The 25,021-nt window shown below is 62.0% G+C and overlaps 1 protein-coding gene across 1 annotated transcript in view; it reads right to left on the reverse strand.

The window, feature by feature from the left end:
• Nucleotides 1–554: 554 nt before the first annotated feature.
• CACNA1A (calcium voltage-gated channel subunit alpha1 A) overlaps nt 555–25,021 on the reverse strand; it is a 247,894-nt gene continuing 223,427 nt past the window's right edge. Inside the window, 13 exon segments of the mRNA XM_058290314.1 lie at nt 555–2,030; nt 2,853–3,106; nt 5,446–5,632; nt 6,448–6,483; nt 7,534–7,647; nt 7,763–7,804; nt 7,806–7,902; nt 7,995–8,104; nt 8,890–8,990; nt 9,098–9,205; nt 17,160–17,265; nt 19,516–19,612; nt 21,499–21,626. Coding sequence (XP_058146297.1) covers nt 1,461–2,030; nt 2,853–3,106; nt 5,446–5,632; nt 6,448–6,483; nt 7,534–7,647; nt 7,763–7,804; nt 7,806–7,902; nt 7,995–8,104; nt 8,890–8,990; nt 9,098–9,205; nt 17,160–17,265; nt 19,516–19,612; nt 21,499–21,626 — 1,950 coding nt within the window. The 3' untranslated portion in view covers nt 555–1,460.

Consider the following 25,021-nt stretch of genomic DNA (forward strand, 5'->3'; position numbering starts at 1 on the left):
ACGAGGTCCTGGATTCAATTTCTGGCACCTCCTAAAAAAAAAAAAAAAAAAAAGAAGGGCACAGGTTCCCGGCTGGGATTTTTTTTTTTTTTTAAGGCAGCTGGGGCAGGGTGGTTCTAAGAGTTTTTTGTTAATGTTTGTGGCATCACGGGTCCTTGCTGGCCAGGTTAAGAGCTGCCTTGTGGTCATCCAGGGTGTCTGTTAGATGGACCTGGGAGCCCGAGGCAAGGAGGGGACGAGGGGTGGGTTGGCAAGGACCCCAGGTTGGCAAGCACTTGCTTCTTCCTTGGTTTTGACTTTCCGGAACCCTCGAAGGCAGCCAGGCTCTCTGGCGTTCTGGCCACTGGCCTGTGGCCTTTTATGAGGGTGTCCCTGCTGACATCCAGGTGACACCCAGACATGGCAAGGCGCACGTGAACAGCCAGCAAGCTGCAGCCTTCTCTGCGGCCGCGTTTAGACACTTTGTCCAGAGCGCCACCAAAGCGCCTTCCTCCACAGTGGCCCGACGAGACCCCGGCAGCCCTTGGCAAAGACCACGCCAATCCAAAAAGCCCTTTGAGTCAACCTTTTATTGTTTTTTTTTTTTTCTTTTTTAATGTCATGCAATAATTCACAGTCCCAAGCCCACAGTTTTCAAACAAGGTAGGAAAAAAAAAGAAAAAAGAAGCAAAGGAATCAGTTGGTGGTGGTGTTTTTTTTTTTCTTTTCCTTTTGTTATTTCAAGCAGGACCAAATATCAGAAAAAAGGCTACTTTTCTCGATTGTGAATTTTTTTGTCCTTTTTAAAACCGTTTTTGTGTGTGTGTGTGTTTTTAAACGTTGATTTTCTGCAGGCAGTTAATACTAGGGTTTGGTATACCAGCAAGCACTCCTGTGTGTGTCTGAGAAAGTGGGGTGTCCGTGAGGAGGTGTGCGGTGGAGTCCTGCTTGGGGCTCTGTGTACCCCCCTTTTGCTTTTGGCTTCTTCGCCACACGCCATCACCAGGGAAAGGAAAGATTCAATTGAGATGATAAAACTCATCAATAGAAGCTATTTTTTTTTTTCTCCCCCTTTTTTTCTTTTAAAAATGTTTTTTTTTGTTTGTTTCCATTTTCCCCCAAGGTTCTCCAAAAATGGCTGAGTTAAGTCGAATCCCTCGGCTGGGTGGTCTGTCTGGCCCCCCAAAGGGTCCCAGTTGGAGCCTTCGCCAACAGGCGGCCAGTGGGGAGGTCGGGGCTGGGTGGGTGGGGGGGCCCACGGCCCGGACCAGGAGGCTTTTTTTTTAGGGGGGGGGGAGAGGCGGGGGTCTCCGCAGGTGGCCCCCCCCCCCGGCGCCGTCCAGGGGGCGCTTCCGGGGGCCCTGGCCCTCCCCCGGGGCAGGTGGCCGCGCGGGGTGCCCTGCGCCCTGTCCCCGCGGGCGGTGTGCAGTGGGGCGCGCGGGGAGGGGGTCGTGGGGCGCAGAGGCGCCCCCCGCGCGCGCTTAGCACCAGTCGTCATCGTCGGTCTCGCTGTAGGGTTCGTGCAGGCCCTGGCGGGGCCGGGCCGGCCCGTGGGCCGCGTAGTAGCCGTTGGGGAGTCGCCGGCCCGGGCGCGCGGGCGACGCGCAGGCCGGGGGCCCGGGCGCGCGGGGAGTCCGGGGCGAGCGGCCCGCGTGGCGCGCGGCGGGGGGCGCGTCGTAGGCGGCCGCCTCCTCGGCGCCGCTGCCCGGCCCGTCGGCCTCGTAGCCCGGGAAGTGGCCGCGGGGCCGGGGCCCCTCGGGCGCGGGCGGCGCCGCCGGCCACCGCGCGCCCGCGTGGCGACACGGCCGGGGCGACTCGCCGCGCCCCGGGGGCTCGGGGCCCGGGTACCTCCGGGGGCCGCCGGCCACCGCGCGGCCCGCCCGCGCCCCCGGCGGCGGCTGCTGCTGCTGCGGGCCCCTACGGATCACCGGGGAATAGGACACGTGCGGCCGGGGGGTGGAGGGGGTCTGGGGGAGCTGGCGGCGCCCCCGCCGCGGAGTGCTGGTACCGGACGTGGAGGGCACGGGGCTTCCACTGACGGAACTACTGCCCTACACGAAAATTGAAACAAAGGAAATCAAAAGAAAAGATACAACAAAATCAACCAGAAAGAGACAGGGAGGATGGAGGGGAGGGGGGTGAGGGGGGGGGAGCGAAGGGACATCGAAGGGGTGGGGGGAAGGCAGGGATGGGAAGGGACACGGAGACGTTGGAATGGGGGGGATAAAAAAAAAGAGGAATAAAAAGCCACAGCCACGGGGGGGGCGGGGTTGGGGGGGGAGACAGGTGGGGGGAGTGAGAGAGACAAAAGGGGGGGGAGTCAAAAAACCAAACACGACAAAGAGAAATGAGAAATGGAGTTGTGTAAGTTTTGGGGTTAAAAAAGAGCAGAAGTTTTTTGTTTTTTGTTTTTTCCAAAATTACTCACAGGCGCCCGGGAGGACAGAAATCATAATTGAAACAGAAAAGGGAAGCTGAGGTTAAAAGAAAGCGAAAGACAGCGGTGGGGGGAGGGGCAGCGCGGGGGGGGGGGAGCGCGGAGGTGGGGGGCATGAGTCGTAAAGGGGTCGAGGCCGCTGTCATCAGAAACGCAAAAGGTGATTTCACAACCAAAGAGGAAGCAGCTGCGGGGGAGGGGGTGCGGTGGGAGGGGGCGGCAGGTGGGCGGGGAAGCCAGGGGAGGGGGGCAGAGTGGCGGGGGTGGGGGCCGTGTCCTTGGTGTGGGGGCTGGGGCTGGGGGTCACGGCCGGGAGGGGTCCCCTGGCTTGTGGGCTGAGTCCCTGGCTGTCAGGGCCGGGGGTGGGGGCGGGCTGGGGCTGGGGGGGGGGTCCCCTCCTCTCCCCCCCCCCCCGGGACGCGCCCCGGTCACCCACCTGCCGGTGCATCCCGTGCTCGCGGCCCTCGCTGGGCGAGCGGGGCCAGCGCTGGTCGCGGGCGCGCGCCCTGGCGTGCTCAGCGCGCTCCGGGGGGGGGCCGTAGCGGTCTTTGTCGGGGGGCGGGGGGTGGTGGTGGTGGTGGTGGTGGTGGTGGCGGTACTTCCTGTCCTTGGGCCGGCCCCGCTCCTGGTCGCGCTCCTTGGACGGAAGGTCCCCCGACTGCGTGGTCATGCTCAGGTCGGTCCCCAAGCCTGGGCCGGGGGGGGGGGGGGCAGCCGTCAAGGGGAGCCCGAAGAGGACTCCGGCGGTCCCAAGGGACCCCGTCTGCTTGCCACCCCCACCTCGTCTCCCTCTGCCTTCCCCTGGCCGTGACCCCAATCTCAGGGGTTGAATCACTTGTCCCCAAGGTCGTGTTCAAGTCCTAACCCCCCAACCCAGTAGTGAGAAGAACCCGGGAAGATGTCACCTAAGACCAGGCGGAGCAGAACTGGGGTGGCCACAGCCCTTGGGAGCAGAGCGACTTGGGGACAGAGAGGAGGAGACAGATGGAGAGGGACACGACTGCACGATGGCGGCAGAGAATGAGTCAGGGATGACTGCCAGCCGCCGACGGAAAGTTCCAGACTTCCCTTGAGGTTGGACCTCCAGCCTCCACGACCGCTTCTGGTGGCTTGAGCTTGGGCCCACGTGTGGTATTTGTTACAGCAGCCCTGGCAAGCTAATACAGCCGGCCCTCCCTTCTCCTGTCGTCCCCGCCTGGACCTTTCTAGAACCTTCTGGGGCTCCTTGAGGTTGGATTTCTGGCCTCCAGAACCGCTTCTGGTGGCTTGAGCCTGGGGCCCATGCGTAGTACTTGTCATAGCAGCCTTGCCAAATAAAACAGTGGGCCCTGGCTTCTCCTTTTGTCCCCTGCTTGGACCCTTCTAGAACCTTCTGGGCCCCTTGAGGTTGGACTTTCTGGCCTCTACAACCACTTCTGGTGGCTGCAGCCGGGGCCCACATGTGGTATTTGTTACAGCAGCCCCGGCAAACTAAGACAGCCGGCCCTGCCTTCTCCTCTCGTCCCCTGTTCGGACCCTTCTAGAACCTTCTGGACTCCCTGAGTGTTCCGACCCTTCTAGAACCTTCTGGACTCCTCGAGTGTTCGGACCCTTCTAAAATCTTCTGGATTCCTTGAGTTTGGACTTCCAGCCTCCACAACCACTTCTGGTGACTTGAGCCCAAGCCCAGGCATGGTATTTGTCACAGCAGCCTCGGCAAACTAAGACAGCCGGCCCTGCCTTTTCTTGTCCCCTGCTTGAACCTGTCTAGAACCTTCTGGGCCCCTTGAGGTTGAACTTCAGCCTCCACGACTGCTTCTGGTGGCTTGAGCCGGGGGCCCACGCATGGTACTTGTCGTAGCAGCCTTGGCAAATAAGACAGTGGGCCCTGGCTTCTCCTTTTGTCCCCTGCTCAGACCCTCTGGAACCTTCTGGGCCCCTTGAGGTTGGAATTCTGGCCTCCACAACCACTCCTGGTGGCTGGAGCTTGGGCCCATGCATGGTGTTTGTTACGGCAGTCCCGGCAAACTAAGACAGCCCGCCCTACCTTCTCCTCTCGTCCCCTGCTCAGACTTTTCTAGAACCCTCTGGGCCCCTTGAGGTTGAACTTCCGGCTTCCACAACTGCTTCTGGTGGCTTGAGCCTGGGGCCCATGCTGTGGTACTTGTCATAGCAGCCTCGGCAAACTAAGATAGTCGGCCCCACTTTTTTCTCTCATCCCCTGCTCAGACCCTTCTAGAACCTTCTGGGGCCCCTGAGTTTGGACTTCTGGCCCCCAGAACCCCTTTGGGTGGCTTGAGCCCAGGGCACACACGTGGTATTTGTTCTAGCACCCTTGGTAAACTAAGATACCCAGCCCTGCCTTCTCCTCTTGTCCCCTGCTCAGACCCTTCTAGAACCTTCTGGACCCCTTGAGTTTGGACTTCTGACCTCCACAACCACTTCTGGTGGCTTGAGCTGGGGCCCACATGTGGTATTTGTTCCAGCACCCTTGGCAACCTAAGATAACACAGCCCTACCTTCTCCTCTTACCCCTGCTCATTACCCTTCTAGAACCTTCTGGGCCCCTTGAGGTTGGACTTCTGGCCTCCAGACCTGCTTCTGGTGGCTTGAGCCTGGGCCCATACGTGGTATTTGTCACAGCAGCCCTGGCAAACTAAGACAGCTGGCCCTGCCTTTTCTTGTCCCCTACTCAAACCCTTCTAGAACCTTCTGGGCCCCTTGAGGTTGGACTTCTGGCCTCCACAACCACTTCTGGTGGCTTGAGCCTGGGCCCATGCATGGTGTTTGTTTCAGCAGCCCCAGCAAACTAAGACAGCCAGCCCTGCCTTCTCCTCTCGTCCCCTGCTCGGACCCTTCTAGAACCTTCTGGACCCCTTGAGTTTGGGCTTCTGGCCTCCAGAACCACTTCTGGTGGCTTGAGTCTGGGCCCACGCGTGCTATTTGTCACAGCAGCCGCGGCAAACTAAGAGAGCGGGCCCTGCCTTCTCTCGTCCCCTGCTCGGACCCTTCTAGAAGCTCCTGGGCCCGGGCTTGGCGGGGTGGCCCACCTGTGTCCACGTCGGTGTAGCGGCCCAGGGAGCGCTCGGAGGCGCGGTGGGCGCGCTCGCGGCGCCGCTGGTGGTGCCGCTGGTTCTCCTCGGGGGGCACCCTCTCGAGGGAGTAGTCGTCCAGGCGCCGCGCCTTGGGGCCCAGGACGGAGGCGGAGCGCTTCATGGGGCTGGTGTCCGAGATGGTCTGGGGGGGGACAGGGGCCGGGCGTCAGGGCGGGGTGCCTGGGGGGGGAGGGCGGAGGCCGGGGTGCAGCGGTGGGGAGGCCTCGGATCGGACGCGATGGCCCCCCGACCCGTGCCGGGGGACCCACCCAGAGGCCGGTTTGTCCCCCCAGGGCCCTCCGTTCCTGCCTGCTGCGCCCCCCCCCCCCGGGGGCCTCTGCCTTGCCCAGGGGTGGCTGCCGGGGACAGGCCGGCCGGCTGTCGGGAAGAGGGTGCAAACTGGGGGGGCCCCTTCCGCTGGGTGACCTCACCCGGTGCCCCCCAGGGACGTGCCTGCCATTGAGGGCCTTGGGGTTCAGGCCCAGAAGCCCACGCAGCACCCCCGGGTCCCCCTGCCCGGGCCCATCCTGGGGGGTCCCCCCGGCATTTGGGGGCCCTCTCTCATCCCTCCGCCTGCAGCCCGGGATCCCTCGAAGCCCCGGGACAGAGGGGGGGGGGGGATTCTGGGGAGAGGAGCGGACGGCTCCCCCCACCCCGGGCTGGTGGGGGGGGCTCAGTGACTGTGTCAGGGGGACCCCGGGAACGAGATGCAGGGTGGGCCTGGCTGCCTGGACTGGGGACCCTGAGGAGGGGGTGAGGGTGAATGTGGGGCGCCCTGCACAGACGGGGCACACGGAGGACACCACACACGAGGAGGGGGCTGCACGCAGGAGGGCGTGGGTCGCCGGTCCGAGGCCGGGGGTGGGGGTGGGGGGGACACAGGACTCCCACGAGGGGGGGGTGGGGAAGAAGAGGGGGCCGGAGCCGAGCCGGGTGGCGGGCGGGTGCGGTACCTACAGTGAGGTTATTCCCACGCGGCCGAGCCCTCCTCCTCTGTCACAGCCCCACGGGGTGGTGCGCACAGAAAGAAAACAGAAAGAAGAAAATAAAGATAAAAGCCGAGAGGGCGGTCAGGAGGTGGCGTCGGGGAGGAAGTGGGGGGGGGGGCTGAGGTGTGGGAGGGGGGCGTTGAGGAGGAAGAGAGAGAGAGTCCCCCCACTCGTGCGGGGGGTGGAGGGGCGGCTCAGGCCGCGGCTGGGGTCCGAGGACACAGACAGGAGACAGACAGATGGCGGCGGCACGAGACGGACAGATGGCGGGGGGGCGGGGCGGGGGGGGGGGGAGGGCCTGAGCTCTGCCTCATGCCATGCAAACCATCCCCAAGCCCTGGCTCTTCCCCACTTCCCCAAGGGTGGCCCTCCAAGCTTCGGGGGACCCGGGTGACAATGGGGGGGGCACCCCCAAGGCAAGGGGGGGGCGCTCCTGGGCAGCTCAGCCAGGGGGAGGGGGCCGGCCGGGTGGGGACGGGGGCAGCCGCGTGCAGGCTGGGGGTGCTCCCTTCCTCAGTTCCCTGCAGCCGGAGGCTGCGCCCTGGGGTGACCCCCCCCCTCTGGGGGTGACCCTCCCCCCCCCCAGTGCTGGAAGCTCGCTGCAGCCAGGCATGCCTGGGGCCTGTCCCTCCCAGCTCCCCCCAGAGGGGTGGGCCCTGGGGTCCCGCCTCTGGGCTTTCTGGGGACTGGGGGTCCCTGTGGGTCTACGAGGGGAGGGGTCCCCAGTCTCCAGACTCCCCCTCGGCCAGCGCGGGCCCCGCAGCTGGGGAAAGCAGCCACGACAGACACCGACAGGCACACACACCCTGGCCTCCCCCCCCCCCCCCAGACCCACCGAGCCCCCGAGAGCAGCCCCGCGTGCACAGACCGGGCCCCTTGAGCGCGGGTCTCGGCCGGGACCAGCTGCGCTCCCCGCGTCTGCCGACAGGGCGGCGCCCGTGCCGCGCCCCTCTGCGCCCTGCTCAGCCTCCTGCTCGCGGCGGCGGAGCGAGGAGGACGCGGGGGTCCCCCCCCCAGGCTTCCGGGGGGGCGGGGTCCGGTGAAAGCCCCTCACCTGGTTCTCGGCGGGGAGGCGGGGCATGGACGCCGCCCGGGTCTGGCCTTCCATGGGCAGGTAGCGCTCGCTGTCGGAGTAGCCGTCGCGCCCCAACTCGCGCATCTCCACCGACTGCGGGGGCGGGGGTGGGGGGCGCAAGGGCGGGTGAGCCCCCAACCCCGGGGAGGCGCATGGGGCCCGGCCCCCCACCCCCAACCCCCCGAGGCCGCGGGGTGGGCAGAGGCACCTGCGCGGTGGGGGGGCTGTTGGGCAGCTCGGCCGGAGGCCCCCCGCTCCGGGCTCCAGGTGCCTGTTTTCTGGAACATCTCCTGTGCCCGCTGGGTCACCCAGGACGGGCTCTCCTTGACGATGCTTTCCGGAGCCATCCTGGGGGGGGGGGACACACAGGCCCATGGGCGCCCGCCTCCCCCCCCCCCGGGGCGTCCCCTCCCCTGCCCCAGGCCACAGCGGGCACTCACAGGCCGCCTCCTGGGTCCAGCTGCGTGGAGGGCAGCGCGTTCTGGCCCGGCCCGCCCTCCTGCGTCGGCGACGGGGGCTCCATGCGTTGGAACATGAGCGGCGTCCGGTTCTGGGGTGCGGCAGAGAGCGGGGCTGTCGGCGCAGGGACCCCCGTGCCCCCCACCTGCTCCGGTCCCCGCCCCGGCTCACCTGGACTGGCGCAGGTGCCGCTGCACTTGCCCACCCCCTCATAGACTATTCTCCCCCCCCCCCCCCAGAGCAGCCAGAGGGCACCTGTGAACAACTGAGTCGGGGCCCGTTCCTCCTCTCTCTAGAACCCTCCATGGCTCCCATGTGACCGGGTGCCAAAGCTGGAGTTCTCCCGCCGAGCTTTGCGCTGTCGCCTCCCTGCTCCCCCCCCCGTCCACTCCCTCTCCATAGCGGCCACCACGACCACCTCGCTGTTTCCCCAAATTCAACGGGCGTGCTCCGGCCCCAGGACCTTTGCACGGGCTGCCTCCAGCCCGGGTCCCTTCCTTGGAGTCTTGGCTCCCAGCATCACCTCCTCCAGGAAGCCTTCCCCGACCACCCACTTCCAATGGCACCCCCCTTCCACGGCACCCTTTGTCCCCTTTACCCCGCCCGAACCCTCTGCCCTCTTTCGTCCGGCCCTCGGTCTCCACGAGGGCAGGGACCTGGTTGGGTTCTGCTCACCGCCCCTATTACCACGGTGGCCGGCGTGTAGTAGGTGCTCAGTTAAAGACCGGCCAAGTGGAGAAATGGATCCGGGCACGTCCCCTGGACGTGGCCCTGCTTGGCGGGGACCCTGTCCTGGGGCTCGGCCGTGCCCCCCTGCTGTGGGTGGCCGGGAAGCCCGGTGCCCCCCCGGCCGTCGGGGGTCCGGGGCCGCGGTACCTGCTCCTCGCGCATGGCCTGCAGCTTCTTCGTCTTGCTCTGCCGGTAGTACTCCATGATCATCATGGCCGCGTAGATCTTGCCCACCGTCAGGTCGGTGGCTGGGGACACAAGGCGAGCGCGCCAGTGGGTGGGACGCGGGGAGGCGGGGAGCGCACCGGGGGCGGGGCCTGGGGGGGGGAGGGGGGGCCCGGCTGGAGACTCTTACACTTGTGGGGTGTCACCAGCAGGTCCAGCGTCTTCTGGGACAGGTTGGGCCAGATGGCCATCATCTCCTTCCGCAGCTCGGCGTCCATCTGCTGCTTGTCGGCGCCCCCTGCGGCGTGGGTGCAGAGGAGGGGGGCGCCCTGACCAGCCTGCCCCGCCCCTGACGCAGCCCCGTGGGTCAGCTGCGCGGCCGGTGGCCCCCGCCGCCCCGGTCACCGCGCGTCTCCAGTGCCGCGGGAACCTGAGCCCGGGAGGGCTGCCACGTGGGCTCTGGGCTTGGCAGAGCCAGCGCCGGGGGGGGGGGGGGTGGCTGGGTGGGGAGGGTCCGGCCAGGGTCCCCATCCTGGCTCCCCGTTACCCAGGGGTGACTCCGACAGGCCCCTCTGTCTCCCCGTGCCTCAGTTTCCCCACATGCAAGATGAACCTGCCCGCCTGGGTGGCTGGGACAGCGCCTGCGTGTGGCATTGGGTGGCTGAAGAGCTCACTGCCAGTGAGCGGGCAAATGGGTGTCCCCGGGGGCCGGGGCATTAAGTGCCAAGTGGTGGGACCCTCCCCTCTGGCCGAGCAGCCGGTGACATTACAGCCCGCGGCTGCACAAATCCTGCCTCTGAGTGATCGCGAGGCCCTCGGCCGGCCCGCGAGGGGGCTCTGTCCTTGGGGGGGGGGGGGGGAGAAACGAGCCTGTCGGTCTGAGCTGCCGAGATCTCGGAGCTGTTTGTTACGGCAGCATAACCTCGTCAGTCCTGACTGATACATCAGCCTGGCCCCACCCCTTTGGGGCTGTGCCTTCGGATCCCATAAGCCCTTGCTGTCCCAAACTCAGAAGGGCCACTCTCTCCCGGCCCCGATCAGGCTGCAGAGCCAGAGCTGGGGGGCACCTGCAGACCCTCTGCTGGGCCAGGTATTAACTCTGCCACTGCTGGATTGGCACTGGGAGGGACCAGGAGTCGGGGACAGCGCAGAGGCAGTCTACAACCAGTATGAAATTATTTCCAGGTTTTAACAGCCGGCATGGCTGGACCAGCCCCCTCTCCTACCCCGGGCCAGGCCGAGCCCTCCCCCCCCCGTGCCTGCCCTCCTTGCCCTCCTCCCTCCACCCCTTCTCCCTTTCCCAGCACCCACCCTGGGGCTGCTTCTCAGCCCAGGGTGGGTGAAGGGATTTTGCTTTGCCAGGCGGCCCGCGAAGCCCCCCAAGTTTCCGCTCAGCTTCCCCCCGCCAGTGGGGCTCTGGAGAGCGGCGTCTTCGTGGGGGCAGCGATCCTTTAGGGGGGGCCTTTGGGTGACGGCACAGGGCGGTGGTCGTGAGGCAAACTCCCTGCGGCTCTGAATAGCTGCAGGCGCCTCCCGCCCCCAAGCATGGCCCACGGCGGCCGGAGGGCGCCTGTGAGCAGCCGAGGCAGGGCACGTCCCTCCCCTCACCTGAACCCCCCCATAGCTCCCACCTTACTCGGAGCAAAACCCCAAGCCCTCCCCGCCTCCCACTCTCCCCTGAGGTCACTCTGTTCCAGCCCCGCTGGCCCCTGCGCTGTTCCGTGAACACGCTGCGCTCCGTTCTGCCCCAGGGCCTTTGCATCTGCAGGTTCCTCGGCGAGGACCTTTTTTTTGGGCAAGGATCTTTCTATCTACGAGCAGCTAGTGTCTCCCTCTGCTTCAGGTCTCGGCCAGCTTTTTGCGAGCCAGCTCTGGGGCTGGGCCGCCCCCTGGGTGGCATCCCAGCTGCTGTCACTCCCTCTCCCTGTACCCCGACTCGGGTCGCCCTGACCCCCACTTCCAACACTTCTTCCTTGGCTTCTGGGATGCAGACGCAGTCAACAGCTCTACTAACTGTCCCTAAACCCCGGGGTCTCTGGCGGCCCCTCAGGGAAGTCACACTGGGCAGGGACCGCAGAGAATGTGCCGGGACCGACTATGAAGGGACCTGTTCCAGGCCACTTCCTCTGCACCGTCGTTGCCTGCCGTCTCCTGTTTCTGATGGAGGAAGGACACACGCCCTTGGCATCTGAGTGAGGTCGGGGGGGCAGGGCGCGTCGGGGGGCATTGGGGCAGGGTCACTGTCCTGGGTGTCGTAGGACGTTGAGCTGCGACACTTGGCTCCCCCTCCCCTCAGTGCCGGGAGCGCTGCCCTCCCCGGGCACGGCAACCCAAAATATCTCAGATGTTGCTGAACGTCCCGTGGCGGGGGGGTTGAGAATCCCCCCCACTGCGGGGGACAACACTGAGGGAGCGTCCCCCCCTCAGTGCCAGCCCCTTGCTCTTCCCCCCCCCATCAACACACGCCTTGCCCCCTGGCGTGTCCAGTCCTTTCCTTCATTATCGTGTTTATTGCTTATTACTCATCTCCTCTCGGATGCTGTGGGCACACAGCAGGTGCTCAATGCATGGCCAGCGTGGCTGCCCGTTTCAGGCTCACAAAGAGCCAACATCCTGCGAGGGCCACCCCAGCCCTGGCCGGAACCTTCCGGGCCATTGCGGGTGCAGATCCACGTGGAGGCCCCCTGCTGTGGCCGACCCCCCTTGCCTTTGGGACGAGTGAGAGTCTGAAGCGCCAGAATAAGCCTGATGTGGTGGCCCACCCCGAAAGAGCCACCGCTGTCCGTTGTCACCACTCTCTCCGGCCTTGCTGAACCCGAAGGCTGGACGAGCATAAATTCTGGGTCTTTCTAAACCCAAGGGCAAAAGGCATTCTTGCTCGGTCAAGCTCAGGTCCCCGCGCAACGAGGTGGCGCGCCAGGGCTGTGGACCGCGGCTGCTCGGGGGTGCCCTGGGGTCATCATTCCCCCCGTGGCCGTCCCCTGCTGCCGTCCCCTCCAGCACCGGGCTCGCCAGGCTCTCGGCGGACGAAGGGGGACGACAGCACGGGGACGGCTGGTTTGACCCGCGTCACGTGCTTTTTTGTCACGGTCAAGGTTGGTTAAGATTTGATGGGTTTCTGAGATTTTTAAGAGTTTTATCGGGCAGGATCTTTGTGCAAACGTGGCGGCTGGTTTTCGTTTGGTTGAAGTGGCCAAGTGTTCTTGGGAGGATTGGGCTGCTCTTAAGGAGAATTAGAAAGCGTGTTTCTAAAAGAGTAATAAATAAAATGCCGCCCTGTCGGCTCCTGTCCTTGGGCGTCCCACCGAGGCCACTCTCCAGCTGCTCTAGTTACCTGGCTGTCACACTCTGGGGACACAATGCACCTGCCCCGTCACCCTAAGGCCAGGTGCCAACTGGGACGGTTCCCGAGAGTCACTCAAATGAGCCCCTCCACGGGTGCCTGAGCACCTGCTTGGTGGCCCTCACTGGTCAGATTTCAGTGGCCTCCGCTGACCCCGGGTCCCTGCTACTCTGTCATGGTGTGATTTCCTGCGTGGCCCTGCCTGGCCGCCTCATCTACTGGGAACTGTAAGTAACCGAAGTCCTACGTGAGTCCTTTACGCACGTGTCACCGCGTCTGTGTCCCGCCGTCCCAGGAACCCACGATCGTACCAAGTCCCTTCTAGTTACAAAGCACGCCATCTGGCTTTACGTTTGTCCAGGCGCAGGTTCAGCTCTGCCCTCGTCACCCCGGGGGCAGGAAGCAGCAGGCAAGGGGGACGTGAGAGGGACGCAGCGGGAGCCCCTGGGAGAGAGGCTCCTGGGGGCCAGACTCAAAAGGTCTAGGAGAAACAGGAAAGCAGGATTTTTCCAGATCAAAGAAGGAGGTTCTCAGGGTGGAGAGAACATAGGGGAGGGCAGGAAAGAGAGAGAAAGAGAAGGAGGGAGCAGATATGGTTCAAGCAGTTGGGTGCCCGCCTCTCACACGGGAGGACCTGTGTTCATTTCCCGGTGCCTCTTAAAGAAGACGAGCAGAGACAACAAGCTGGTGCGATGAGCAGACACAACGAGCAGGGAGTGGGTGTGGCCCAAGTGGTTGGGCACCTGCCTCCCACAGGGAGGTCCCATGTTCGGTTTCCGTGCCTCCTAAAGAAGACGAGCAGACACAACGAGCCGATACAACAAGCTGATGCAACGAGCAGATATGACAAGCAGGAAGCGGATGTGGCTCAAGCGATTGGGCACCTGCCTCCCACACAGGAGGGCCCATGCTTGGTTCCCAGTGCCCCCAAAGATGACGAGCAGAAGCAGCAAGCTGATGCAACGAGCAGGGAGTGGACATGGCTCAAGTGGTTGGGCACCTGCTTCCCACACGGGAGGCCCCAGGTTCAGTTCCTGGTGCCTCCTAAAGAAGATGAGCAGACACTCAAGTGGACACAACGAGCAGACAATGAGTAGACACAACGAGTAGACAACAAGCAGACACAACGAGCAGACAATGAGGAGACACATGAGAGAGCCATCTGAGGGGGGCAAAGGAGAGAGAGAGGGAGGAGAGTGAGGTCAGCAGAGGACATTTGCCCTTTGCAGCGAGAAGGAGCGAGGAGTGGCCTCACGCGTTCGAAGACTCTGAAGAATGGCTGAGCTTAGGCCACCCCCACCCCCCACCCGCTGGCAAGGAAGCTCAGAAAGTAAATGGAGGTGACGAAAATAAAGTGTGTGCTGCTCCCGGCCTGCCCACGCCCCGCACCTGCCAGGGCAGCCGCTGCTGTCACCACTGTTAAAATTGGTGTCCCCAGGCCCTCTGGCCTCCCTGGACCGGGGCGGGGCTGGCTCCACCGTGTCCCGTGGCACCCTAGGAGGGGCCTGGCTCCCTCTCTGGGGAGAGGACGGGGAAGGGTCTTTAGTCCAGAGATGCTGTGAGCACATCTCAGGGTGCCGTATGGTGTCTAGGGTCCCAGCGACCACGATAGCTGAGCCCCGGGGGCCCTTGAAACCGCCGGGAAAGGAGCCTGGCGGGTGTGCTAAGGCTGGATTTCTCGGACTCGCGCAGCGGGGTGGGGCCTGTGCAGCAAAGGGGTAAGAACTCAGCAAGCCTGGATCGTCCACACCCTGCACATCCCAGGGATGCCCTCGGCCGGCCCCCTGGAGGTCTCCTCTAAGCCCTCGGAATGCCCTCCTGACTCTGTTCGCCTGGCGTCTCAGGCCACGCTGGAGTGGCCGGCCACGGCCGCAGTGCCTTCGGGCGGGGTCTGGTCTGGGGACACGTGGGATAAGCTTAACCCCTGCAGGGGCCGCTCAGGTGGTCAGCTATGCCACCGTGACCCACTCCCAAGAAAATCCCCGGATGCCGGGCTCCCCGGGTTGGCACTGCTCCGTGTGTGTTGTCACACGTCGCCACCGGGAGAAGCAAGCCCACTTTGTGACCCCCTGGGGCTGGGCAGCCGGGAGCCTGTGGCTGGTCTCTCCCGAACCCCACCCCAGACGCCTTCCCCCTTGGTTTCTTTTCTTTTTTTTTTTGTTTTGGAGGTACCGGGGCCAGGGATTGAGCCTGGGACCTTGTATGTGGGAGGCTGGAGCTCAACCGCTGAGCCACACCCTTTCCCAGCCTGGGCTGATTTTAATCCGTGCTCTTTTGCCACAACAAACCGTTTAACGGTGGCTTTTCTGAGTCCTGCGAGGCTTTCTAGCAAATTATCGGACCTTAGGGTGACTCTTGGGAACCTCAAACACAGGTCCCGGGGTGGGGGTGTCTAGCAGCTGGGCTACAGAAGCACATTGTGGATGTCACTGGAGCCTCAAGTCAGGTGGCCTTAGAGACAGAGATGGTTTGGGTGGGCCTGACCTGATCGGGGGATCAGCTGAGGGCAACCCCCAGTCGACTTCCAGCAATGGAACGGGGCCTCAGTGCCAGAGCTGCAAGGACCCAAATCCTGCCCGCACCCGAGCAGGGAAGCGGATTCGTCCCCAGATCTTCCAGAGAAGAGCCCGGCCTGGCCGACCCTCTGATTTTGGTCTCGTGAGACCCTAAGCAGAGTGTCTAGTCGAGCCAGCTCAGATTCCTGCCCTACAGAACCACGAGCTAATAAACGGATGGTGTTTTAAGCCACTAAGTTCGTATGAACTCGTTATGCAGCAGTGCTAACTGATACACAAACTGAGGCTCTGCGAGATGAGGCTGCCCACTGAGGCTGACAGCAGGAAAAGGGCGGGCGGGATGCGGGCGCTAATGAAATGTGATTCCGCTCGCCCTCCTGCTTCCTTGTGGCCCAGGGTGAGGCCGAGAAGGAAAAGGACGGAAGCTGGGCCAAGGATGGTGGTGGGTGTTCGTGACTCATGGCGTGGGAAAGAATATTCCACCGCGCTCCTTGACCCTGGTGTTTCACTGTCCTTGAGTCTCCTCTAGTGACTCTTTTGCCTCTTGCACGTGCCCGGGGGGTTCCCTCTGTTCCGTGAGCAAATCCTTCATGCCTCCCAGCCCTGAAGGTATCTGCCCTCAACTGGCCTCCCCGCACTGCCCCACGGGAACCTTTAGCCCCTCCACTCTCCCCAGAACCCTCCCCCCCATCTCCCTTCTCAGGACCCTGGAAGGAACACGGCTGCCCGAGGCCGTCTCCAGGCTTTGGCCTCCACTCCCCACCCCCCCCCCCATTTCACCTGCCGGGTCCCAGGAACCCCATTTTCAGAGCCCGACCCCTCCACCCGGCTGCCCTGGTCAAGGTGGCCAGGGATGACCCGTCACGATCCACCGGTCACTCTTGGCTCTCGTCTTCCTGGGCCCCTCCCCGGGGGATGCCGACCCCTCCCCCTTCTGGAAACGTCCTCCTGCGTTGCCTCCGAGGCTGCGCGCCCCTTGGTCTCTTCCCACCTCCCTGCTGCCCCTTCTTGGTCTCCTCTGCTGACGGTAGGCTCATCCCCTTGGACACGCTGGTCCAACCTCCTGGCTTTAAAATCCCCCCATGCCTGCCGTCTCTGGTCCAGCCTGGGCATGCCTGCTGTCCCCGCCCCCTCTCCACCTGCCCTAACGCCTGCCCTCCCTCCCCGAATCCCCCCCCTTCTTTCCCTTCCCAGGCGTCAGCAGCTCCCTCCTCCCGGGTGCTCGGGGCCAAACGCTCGGGGCTCTCCTTGACTCTTCTCCCCTGTCACCCCACCTCTGATCTGTCAGCAGCCCCCTTTGACCCGACTCTGGGGAAATCTCCAGGATCCGAATGCTTCTCGGCGTCTAAGCCACCATGCTGTCTTCCTGGGTAGAGCTTGCTAGATCTGTTCTTCCCGGGGGGGCCCTAAGGGAGCCTGGTCAGCTCTGCTCCGGACCCTCGGAGGGAAATTCAGTTTGATGTGATGTGTGGGCCCTCCACCCCTCCCTCGCCCACCCCCCTCCCATCCTGCTGCTTACCCCCACTCCTCTGAGCCACAGGGGCACGGTGCAGCCGCAGGGCCTTTGCACCTGCTCGGTCCTCCACCCGGGGCGCCTTCCTCCCAGGTTCCATGTGACTCATCCCTCTACCTCCCAAAGGACCTTCTCAGGGAGGTGTCCCCCCAGACGTGCCCCTTGTGCTTAGTGCAGCGTCAGGCCCGGCGAAGATGTTCTGAGCATATTTGCGGAAAGGGCGAAGAGACGAGTGAGGGAACACGGGGAGCGGGGCAGGAACTTGAAGACCCTGGCTGCTGGCCAGAACCCTACGTGGGATCTTCCAGGACCACCCACACGTGGTCAACGACACGTGCGGCAACCTCAGGGGAAGTCCGCCTTCCCACACTGGGGGATGGCTGCTGTGTGCCGTCCCTGCAGGCAGCTGCAGCTGAGGCTCAGGACCCCCTAGAGGGGCTTGGTATCCCCCCGTATCTGCCTTTCTAGCTCGGCTGGCTCCTTTTGAAGGTCTCCTTACCGGAGGTGCAAAGCCGGGGCCCTAATTGGGAGGGAGGGGGACGGGAAGACACTTTTCTCCATGCCGACTCAGCGCTTTCGCACACCCAGCCCTCCTCCGCCCCCTCCCCCCATGCTGACCCACCGACCCTCGCCTGGCGCCGCTCCAATGGGGGGGGATGGCACACAGGCGCATTCCCCTGGCGTGGCCTCTTGCCGGTGCTGCCGCGGCAGGTCGTCTGGGTTTGACTGTTACTTTTGCTCTCCCCTGTTGTCTTAATAGGCTATCGCGCCATCTGGCAGCTCAGTTTGGCTCCTGTCCCAGCTCCTCTGGCGGGGGGGTGTGGTGGAGGGTCGCCCGGCCCCCACCACCCTCCTCTTTGGCCCCCAGCCCCGCCCTCACCTTTGGCAATCTTGATGTCCAGGGCTGTGCGAATCAAAGCCATGAGAGTCGAGTTGAAGTGGACGGTGTTGTCGTCCGCCACCGGCAGGTCCATCCGCAAGAGCCTCTACAGGAAACCAAGAAGGCGGGGAGGGGGGGGCAGTCATGCCCAGGCACCCCCTTCCCGGGTCCCGCTGGGAGCCGACCCCACCCTGCCCGGAGAGCCCCCCCCCCAGGAAGAACTCTGAAGGTGGTTGCCGAGGTGTGCCCCCCTCCCCGATTATCCGTCCCAGTGCTTGGATTTCCTGATTTTCCTCACGGGCAGCTGGCCGGTGGCCAGGAAAGGAGGGCACCGGGGACGTCTGGACGCTCTCCCCCCTGCCCGCTGCACCCTTAGGCCTCGGCCGACCCCAGAGTTCTTCCGGGAAGGTTCCTCTCCATTCTGACCCCAGAGAGAAGACAGAGCAAGCCCGGCCCTCGGCGGCTCGTGCAGCGTCAAGCGCAGGGGTCCACGGCCACAGCCTCCGGGGACCCCCGGCCCCCAGCCCGGCCCAGTCCAGACGGCCCCAGACCGCGTCATGCCTCGGCGAGGCAGCCCGGCGCGCGAGCAGGCAGACCGCCACCCCCCCTCCCTGCCACGGACGGGCCGTCCCCTCGCGGACATGCAGCCGGGACACACAGCGCGGCACAGACAGGGGTGCATGCAGACGGAATCTCGAGACTCATTCATAGCTCTGTGGAAAGTGTATCTCGGGGGCGCGTCCGGGTCTCGGGTGCGAGTGGCGGGGGGCGTTCTTGGGGGCCCAGGGAAGAAAAGGCTCCCCGAGTCCCAGGCAGGGGCTGCGGCGCTTGGCAGCACAGCTTGAGGATGCCGGGCTGGTGTGCTCCAGCCCAGGCCGAGGTGGCATGGAGATGGGGGGGGATCCAGGGTAAGTTTGGGGCTCAGCGTAGGGGGGCGCTTCGGACACAAAGACAGCAGGAAACACAGAATTGGGGTCGGGAAAGGGGGATGGCCAACCCAGAGTAGGAACACAAGAAGAGGGTCAGAGCGGGGTGGGGGAGGAAGCGGGAGAGAGAGAAACACACACAGAGTAGGCTGGCCGGCACAGTGGCGCAGGTCGCGCACTGCACAAAGAGCTCCGCGTCTTAGGAACCGTGAATTTGCCGATTTTCCTATGACGGGTCTCCAGGGGAGAAGAAGAAAGCGTCTCGTTCCAACAGGCCAAGGCGTCTTTCCCAAATTTGCACGGCAGTGCCATAAGGCCCAGCGACGGGCCGGACAGAGCCACGTTCGGCCGAGCAGAGACCAAGAGGAGGCTCAAGAGGAAAATGAGAGAGGGGAGGAACAGGTGCAGGGTGGGGCTCGTTGTCCCAGCTGCTGGCCGGTGGCCCCATCCCTGGCCTCAAGCGGGCAGGGAAGACGTGGCCGGCCAGACAGAGCGGGAGGGGCGTGAAGGGACAAGACGAGGTCGCTGGGTGGGGGGAGCGGCCGCACGAGACGGGAAGCGCGCCGACAGGAGGTGGGTGGGGAACGGGATTATCGGGCAAAATTTTTTTTTTTTTGGGGAGGGAGGAGGCGTCTCTTCTCGCAGGTGAGTTAGGAGAATGCGGCACCTGTTCCTGGATGCCGATGGAGATTCCGGGGCAGGGGTCTGGAGAATGGCCCTGCCTGGCCGCCCGGCGGCAGGACCCCTGCTCCTGCAGCCACATGCACCACCGCGGTCCCTGCCCGCCCCCCAGGCTCCCCGCCAAGGCAGCGTGCATGGCCTGCGTCCAGGGGTCCAGCCGCGGCCCGCCTGCCTGCACTGAAACAATGGAGAGGCGTGTTGGGGTGTCTCGGTGGGGGGGCGTGTGTTGGGGGGGCGGGCGGTAGAAGGGCAGGGGCTGGGGAGGCATCTCCTGGGAGCTGAGGGGTGAAAGGTGGGGGAGGGGTGGGGGGGTTCTCTGGAGGTGCTACGCAGGAGGTCTCGGCTCCAAGGCCCCGGGGTCAGAGATCAGCTTCAGGGGTCTGCATGGAGCGCCGGGGGTGGGGGGGGATCCGAGGTACCGGAAACTCGCCCTCCCCGAATTTCGGGGGGGGGTGGGAACCGGGCACGGGTGGGGGGGTGGGGAACCTGGGGGTACCCCTCCCCCTCCCCCGGCGTGTCGGCCATAATGGAGTCTCTGAAAACACGAAGACATCATCCAAAAGGACAGACAAGAGTGTGCCGGTTAGATTCGAGGGACGGTCAGAATCACTTGACTCAAGGAGAAAAGAAAAGAAAAAAAAAAAAGAAGAGTCACGCTAGAAAAAGAGAGGCGGCCGGCCCGTGGGGGGGGCCAGCGCTTAAAAATCCCCCGTGCCCGGAGGCTGGCGTTGGGGATCAGGGTATTCTACCTTGTAGGCCACGCGGGCAGGGCACTTCTTTCCCAGACCCAAGGGTGGGGACATATGTCTCAGCATCTGATACATGTCCGGGTAAGGCATACGGCCCCTGGGAGCACCGAAAAGAACCAAAAAAAAAAGGGGGGTGGGTGGGAAAGGAGATGGGGGTGGGGGGAGGAACAGAAGAAGAAAGGGGGGAAAAAGGAAAAAAAAAAACCACGGGAGTGGACAAAATAGAGAAAGAGAGCAAGAAAGGTATTCCACATCAAGAGCGAAGAAGGGGAGGGGGATAGAAGAAAAAGGTCATTGAAAAAAAAAGGTTATTATTTTGCTGCTCACGGGCAGGGAGAGAGAAAGAAAGAGAAAAAAAGTCAGGTTCAGCGTTGACGCGGCGCTGCGGGCGGGCGGTGGTGGGGGGATGGGTTCCGCCGTGCAGGATCTGGAACCCTGTTCTTTCGCTGTTTGCCAATTCTCATTTTGGGAGCTGGGGTGGGCGGGGGCGTGTCTGTGATTTGGCTGAGGCTGGTCTCTGAGGCGGCCGAGGAGGGGAGGGGGGGATCGAGAAGTGGGAGGAGGGAGATGAGAGAGGGGGTGGGGGTGCAGGGGCTGGAGGGGAAGTTACGGCTCCCCAGCCCCCCGCCCCGGTGTGTTGGGGTGCGGGTGAGACCCTGGGCTGGGTAGCTTTAGCTAAGAGCAAGCAGAAATGGCTGAAGGGAACGGAGGAGGTTATGGTCCATGCTTCGTCAAGTCGACGTGACCGCATTCTGCTAGCTAAGAGAGTTTTCTAGTTCAATGCAAGAGAGAGATGGCTCCGTTTTTTTTTTTAAGTATATATATATATATATATATGAAATATATATATGGAAGAACCCCAAGCCACGCTCATTCCATGGACGCTAGCAGGTTTTAGTGGAAATCAAACCTTGCAAGCAACCCTATGAGGACATTTCTTCCCTAAGCCGAGAGGGGGAGAGATTACTCGCAATAAACTGTACATATCCTTATAATGAATGCGACCGCTGAAAGGAGAAGAGACGGGGTTAGTGGAGGGTGCAGGCTGCGCTCGTGCCGGCTCCCGCATGTGCAGCGAGCGCGTGCCGTCGGGGGGCTGAGGGCCCGCCGGCTCGCAGGCGTCAGGGAGACTCGAGACGAGCGGAGAGCCCAGCTATGCCCCAGACCCTGGGGGGCCCCCGGGGAATGGAAGGTTCCGGTTGGAGTGTGAAGGAACCAGGGGCTGGGGGCGCCTCCCTCGGGGGCTCTCTCTGCATCTCCCTTTTCCACAATTTTTACAGCCTATTCTGGGGGGAGGGTCAGGGCACAGAGGACAGGGGGATAGCATCCGACCGCTGAGAAGACCTAAAATCAAAAGAGGAAGAGTTAGGAACCAGCTGCATGCCAAGTCCCTGGAGAGCTCAGCTGAGGCTGCAGGATGTGGGGGGATGGATTCTTTGCCCCCTCCTTCCCTGCGCTCCAGGGCTGAGGCTGGGTGAAGAGGGGGCTCTGGCAGCTGCCCCCTCCCCCATAATGCCCCCTTGGGCCCTGAGCCCAAGGAACTAGGATCTTCTGATTTGTGGGCTCTGAGTGTCAGACGGTGCCTCTGAGATGCCCACATCCCGCACGGGCTTGGTGCTTAGCGGGCGCTCAGTACACGTGCACAGGTGGCACAGACCCCGGGAGCCACTGCCCTTGGCCAGGTGCCTCGTTGGGAGGGAGACGGGAGAGCGCCCTCCCTTTGTGGCTAAGAAGATCCAGGTGGAAGCTTATCACCCCCCCCACTTGTCTTGTACCCCTGGCCCTGTTGGGTTCTGCCACTTTGACCTCGCAGCCAGCCCCTGTCGGCCGAGGGAGCTAGGCCTGCTCCTCTCCTCAACATCCCAGGAGAATCCTGGCTGAAATTTCTCCAGCGTCCTCTCCGGGCCCTGACTGAGCCTCCACTCCAGCTCCGGGGAGAGGGGGGGAGTGCCCGTGCCCGGAGAGTTCCGGGCGGCTTCTTACCAAGCCGCGGGGTCGTACTCGGCCCAGACGCGGACGTATTCGTCCAGGTGGTGGGGACCCAGGATGGAGGAGTCTCGGGTGAGGTACTCAAAGTTGTCCATGATGACGGCGACAAAGAGGTTGAGCATCTGTGGGGGCCGCGGGGGGCCGAGAGAGACCCAGAGTGAGAGGGAGGGCGACCGACCCAAACACACCTCAACGCACGTCCTCAAGAGCACCAGAGGGGGACGCGGATGTGGCTCAGGGGATAGGGCGTCCGCCGACCACATGGGAGGTCCATGGTTCAAACCCCGGGCCTCCTTGACCCGTGTGCAGCTGGCCCACGCGCAGTGCTGATGCGCACAAGGAGTGCCCTGCCACGCAGGGGTGTCCCCCGCGTAGGGGAGCCCCACACGCAAGGAGTGCGCCCCATAAGGAGAGCCGCCCAGTGCGAAAGAAAGTGCAGCCTGCCCAGGAATGGTGCCGCACACACGGAGAGCTGACACAGCAAGATGATGCAACAAAGAGAGACACAGATTCCCTGTGCCATTGATGAGAATCCAAGTGGACACAAAAGAACACACAGCGAATGGACACAGAGAACAGACAATGGGGCGGGGGGAAGGGGAGAGAAATAAATAAAAAATAAAATCTTTAAAAAAAAAACCCAAAACCAAAAACCAACCAACCAAACAAAAAAAGAGTACCAGAGGAAGAGCGGGAGATGAGATGGGGAGGGAAGAAAGGCACGGAGACCCAGAGAGAGACAGAGAAGAGGGGGGAGAGGCAAGAGAGAGAAAGAGAGACCAACACTGAGAGCGACGGAAAGACAAGAGGAGGGAGAGGAGGTTATTTGAAACTGGGGCCCATACCTCGGGGCTCACCGTATCCCCAAATCCTACCACACCTGCCCTTTTGAACCCTAACTGAAAGTGCCACATGGATAAGAGCCTTGTCTTGCTTTGCTGTGGCCTCGGCCCTGGCAGAGAGTCCGGCACAAAGGAAGCACTCAGCAAATATTTTTTGGATGGGTGGATGGATGGAAGGAAGGATGGACTTTTCATGCTGTTTGTGTCTTGTGGCATCTTTTCATGAGCTCTTCTAGCACCATTGAACATTGGGAACTTGTGTCAGTCTTTCTTTCCGGCATTCGTTCTCCCTTTGGGTAGTAGTGCCTAGGGCCCCCCTGCCTTCCCCATACTCTTAGATGCCATAGCTGGGTGTGGTTGACTCCATCTCACAATCCCACAGGTGGCGGCCACATAACCCAGGCCTGTGATTCGATAAGGAGGGGGCACATGACCTAGGTGGCCCAATGAGAGCCTTTCTTGGGATTTTTGCTGGAGCCCTGGCAGCCATTTTGCCCCCACAAGGAAGAGAGTCTGAGAATGAACCCAGTGCAGTGTGGAGAAAAATAGCCAAGAGACGAGCGGGCTCTGCTTGCAGGGGTCCAGCCTCTCCCACTTGTTTCAGTTACACAAATCAGTGAGTCACATGTTCTACTTAAGTTGGTTTCAACTGAGTTTCTGTTCCTTGAACCCTATTTGATGAATACGTTGTCTATTTTTTGCTCACCTGCGGGTCACTCTTTCTGGGCTCTTCCTTCCCCCTGAGTACTACCCACCCCCATCAAAGCACATATTAAACTGTGTCATTGTCTGTTGACTTGTCTGCCCAACGCCCCTGCAATGTATGAGAGAAATACATTTCTCTTCTATATCCCCTGAGCCTAATAGAAGACCTGGCACATATTTAATATTTTATAAATATTTAAAGATACACATGGTAGGTACTTAACCAATGACCTGTTTTCCTAGGTGTCTCTGACTGGCTTAGTTTGCTTGAGCTGCTATGACAAACACCACACACTCTTTCACCTCAACAATGAGAATTTACTGTCTCATGGATTCAAAATCAATTTATCAGCAGACCGTGCTTTCTCCTGAAGTCTGTAGCAATTCCGGCACTGGCTTGCTGCAATCCATGGGGCCCCTTGCATCTCTACCTCCATCACGTAGTGACTGGTCTCTCGGTCCCCTCTTCTTTCTCGGACTTCTACTTCTGTGTCCAATTCTCTGTTTCTGCCTAGATTTCCTCTCTTTCCAAGGACTCCAGACATATTGGCGAAGGCTTACCTTGATTCAATTCGGCCTCCTCATCTAAACAGGCTTTTTAAAGACCCTATTCACAGATGGGCTCACATCCACAGGAATGCAGATTATGGCGTGAACCTGTCTTTTTGCAGGAGATGGGATTTAATCTCTCGTGCCCACTTTGGTGACTGTTTCAAATTCCTCATTTCACGTTGTTGACAGAGCACCTGCCGGGGGCCAGGTACTGTCCTAAGTGCTTGGTGTACAGCAGTGAGCAAAACAGAGGTCCCTGCTCTTGGAGGGTTGGGATCGAGTTCTGGAGACATCTCCAGGGATGCCTGCTGCATTAGTCAGGGTTCTCTAGGGAAACAGAATCAACAAAGGGTATGTGTTGATAGTAAGAGGTTTATCAGAGTCTCTCACACAGCTGTGGGGATGCACAAGTCCAGGTTCCACAGGCAGGTGCAACCAGGAGCTCCAATGAAAGTCGAATGAAGCTTCCTGACGAGTTCTGGGAGACGTCGGCTGTCCAAAGACAAGCTGGGAAATTCTCTCTCAAAGCTGGAATCATTTCTCCTTTTAAGGGATTCGACTGATTGGATTAATGTTAAATTCTCTCTCAATGCCGGAATCACTTCCCCTTTTAAGGCATTCAACTGATTGGGTTAAGCGTCACTCACTGCTGATGACAATCTCCCTGACTGATGTAATTATAACCAGCTATCTACGATTTACCACTGCAGTAACATCAATGGTGACAAAAGCCCATAAATGTCCTCGTATTACAGTTAGTCCAGTGCTTGCTTGACCAAACAGCTGGGCACAATTACCTGGCGGAGGTGACACAATCGCCTAACCATCACCCCTGCCTCTCCCGGATGAACTGGGTTAGAAGAGCTCCTCTCCATGTTCACCCACAGCTGCTTGGACCGGGCTGGACAATTCTGATGCTCTCGTCCCAGAATTTGGTACTGGGCGACGGGTCCGTTGGATCAGCAGCTCTTGATGCAGGACTGGGTGGGGAGGCAGGATGAGGCAGGGGCTGGTGTGAGGCCACGTGGTGGGCATTTGCCGACAGATTCTGACGCTTGGGTTGGGTTGGGGCAAACCACATCTCCCACACTCCCTTGGCCGCTGGCTTCTGATTACATATTTTTAAAAAAGATTTATTTCTCTCCCCTTCCTGCCCACCCCCCCCCAGTTGTCTGTTCTCTGTGTCCATTTGCTGTGTGTTCTTCTGTGTCTGCTTGCATTCTCAGTGGCACCGGGAATCTGTGTCTCTCTTTGTTGCATCATCTTGCTGTGTCAGCTCTCCGTGTGTGCGGTGCCACTCCTGGGCAGGCTGCGCTTTCTTTGCATGGGGTGGCTCTCCTCACGGGGCGCACTCCTTGCACGTGGGGCTCCCCTATGTGGGAGACACCCCTGCGTGGCACGGCACTCCTTGCGTGTGT

Source organism: Dasypus novemcinctus, chromosome 30 (genome assembly GCF_030445035.2).
Source record: "Dasypus novemcinctus isolate mDasNov1 chromosome 30, mDasNov1.1.hap2, whole genome shotgun sequence".
In the NCBI taxonomy this organism is placed as follows: domain Eukaryota; kingdom Metazoa; phylum Chordata; class Mammalia; order Cingulata; family Dasypodidae; genus Dasypus; species Dasypus novemcinctus.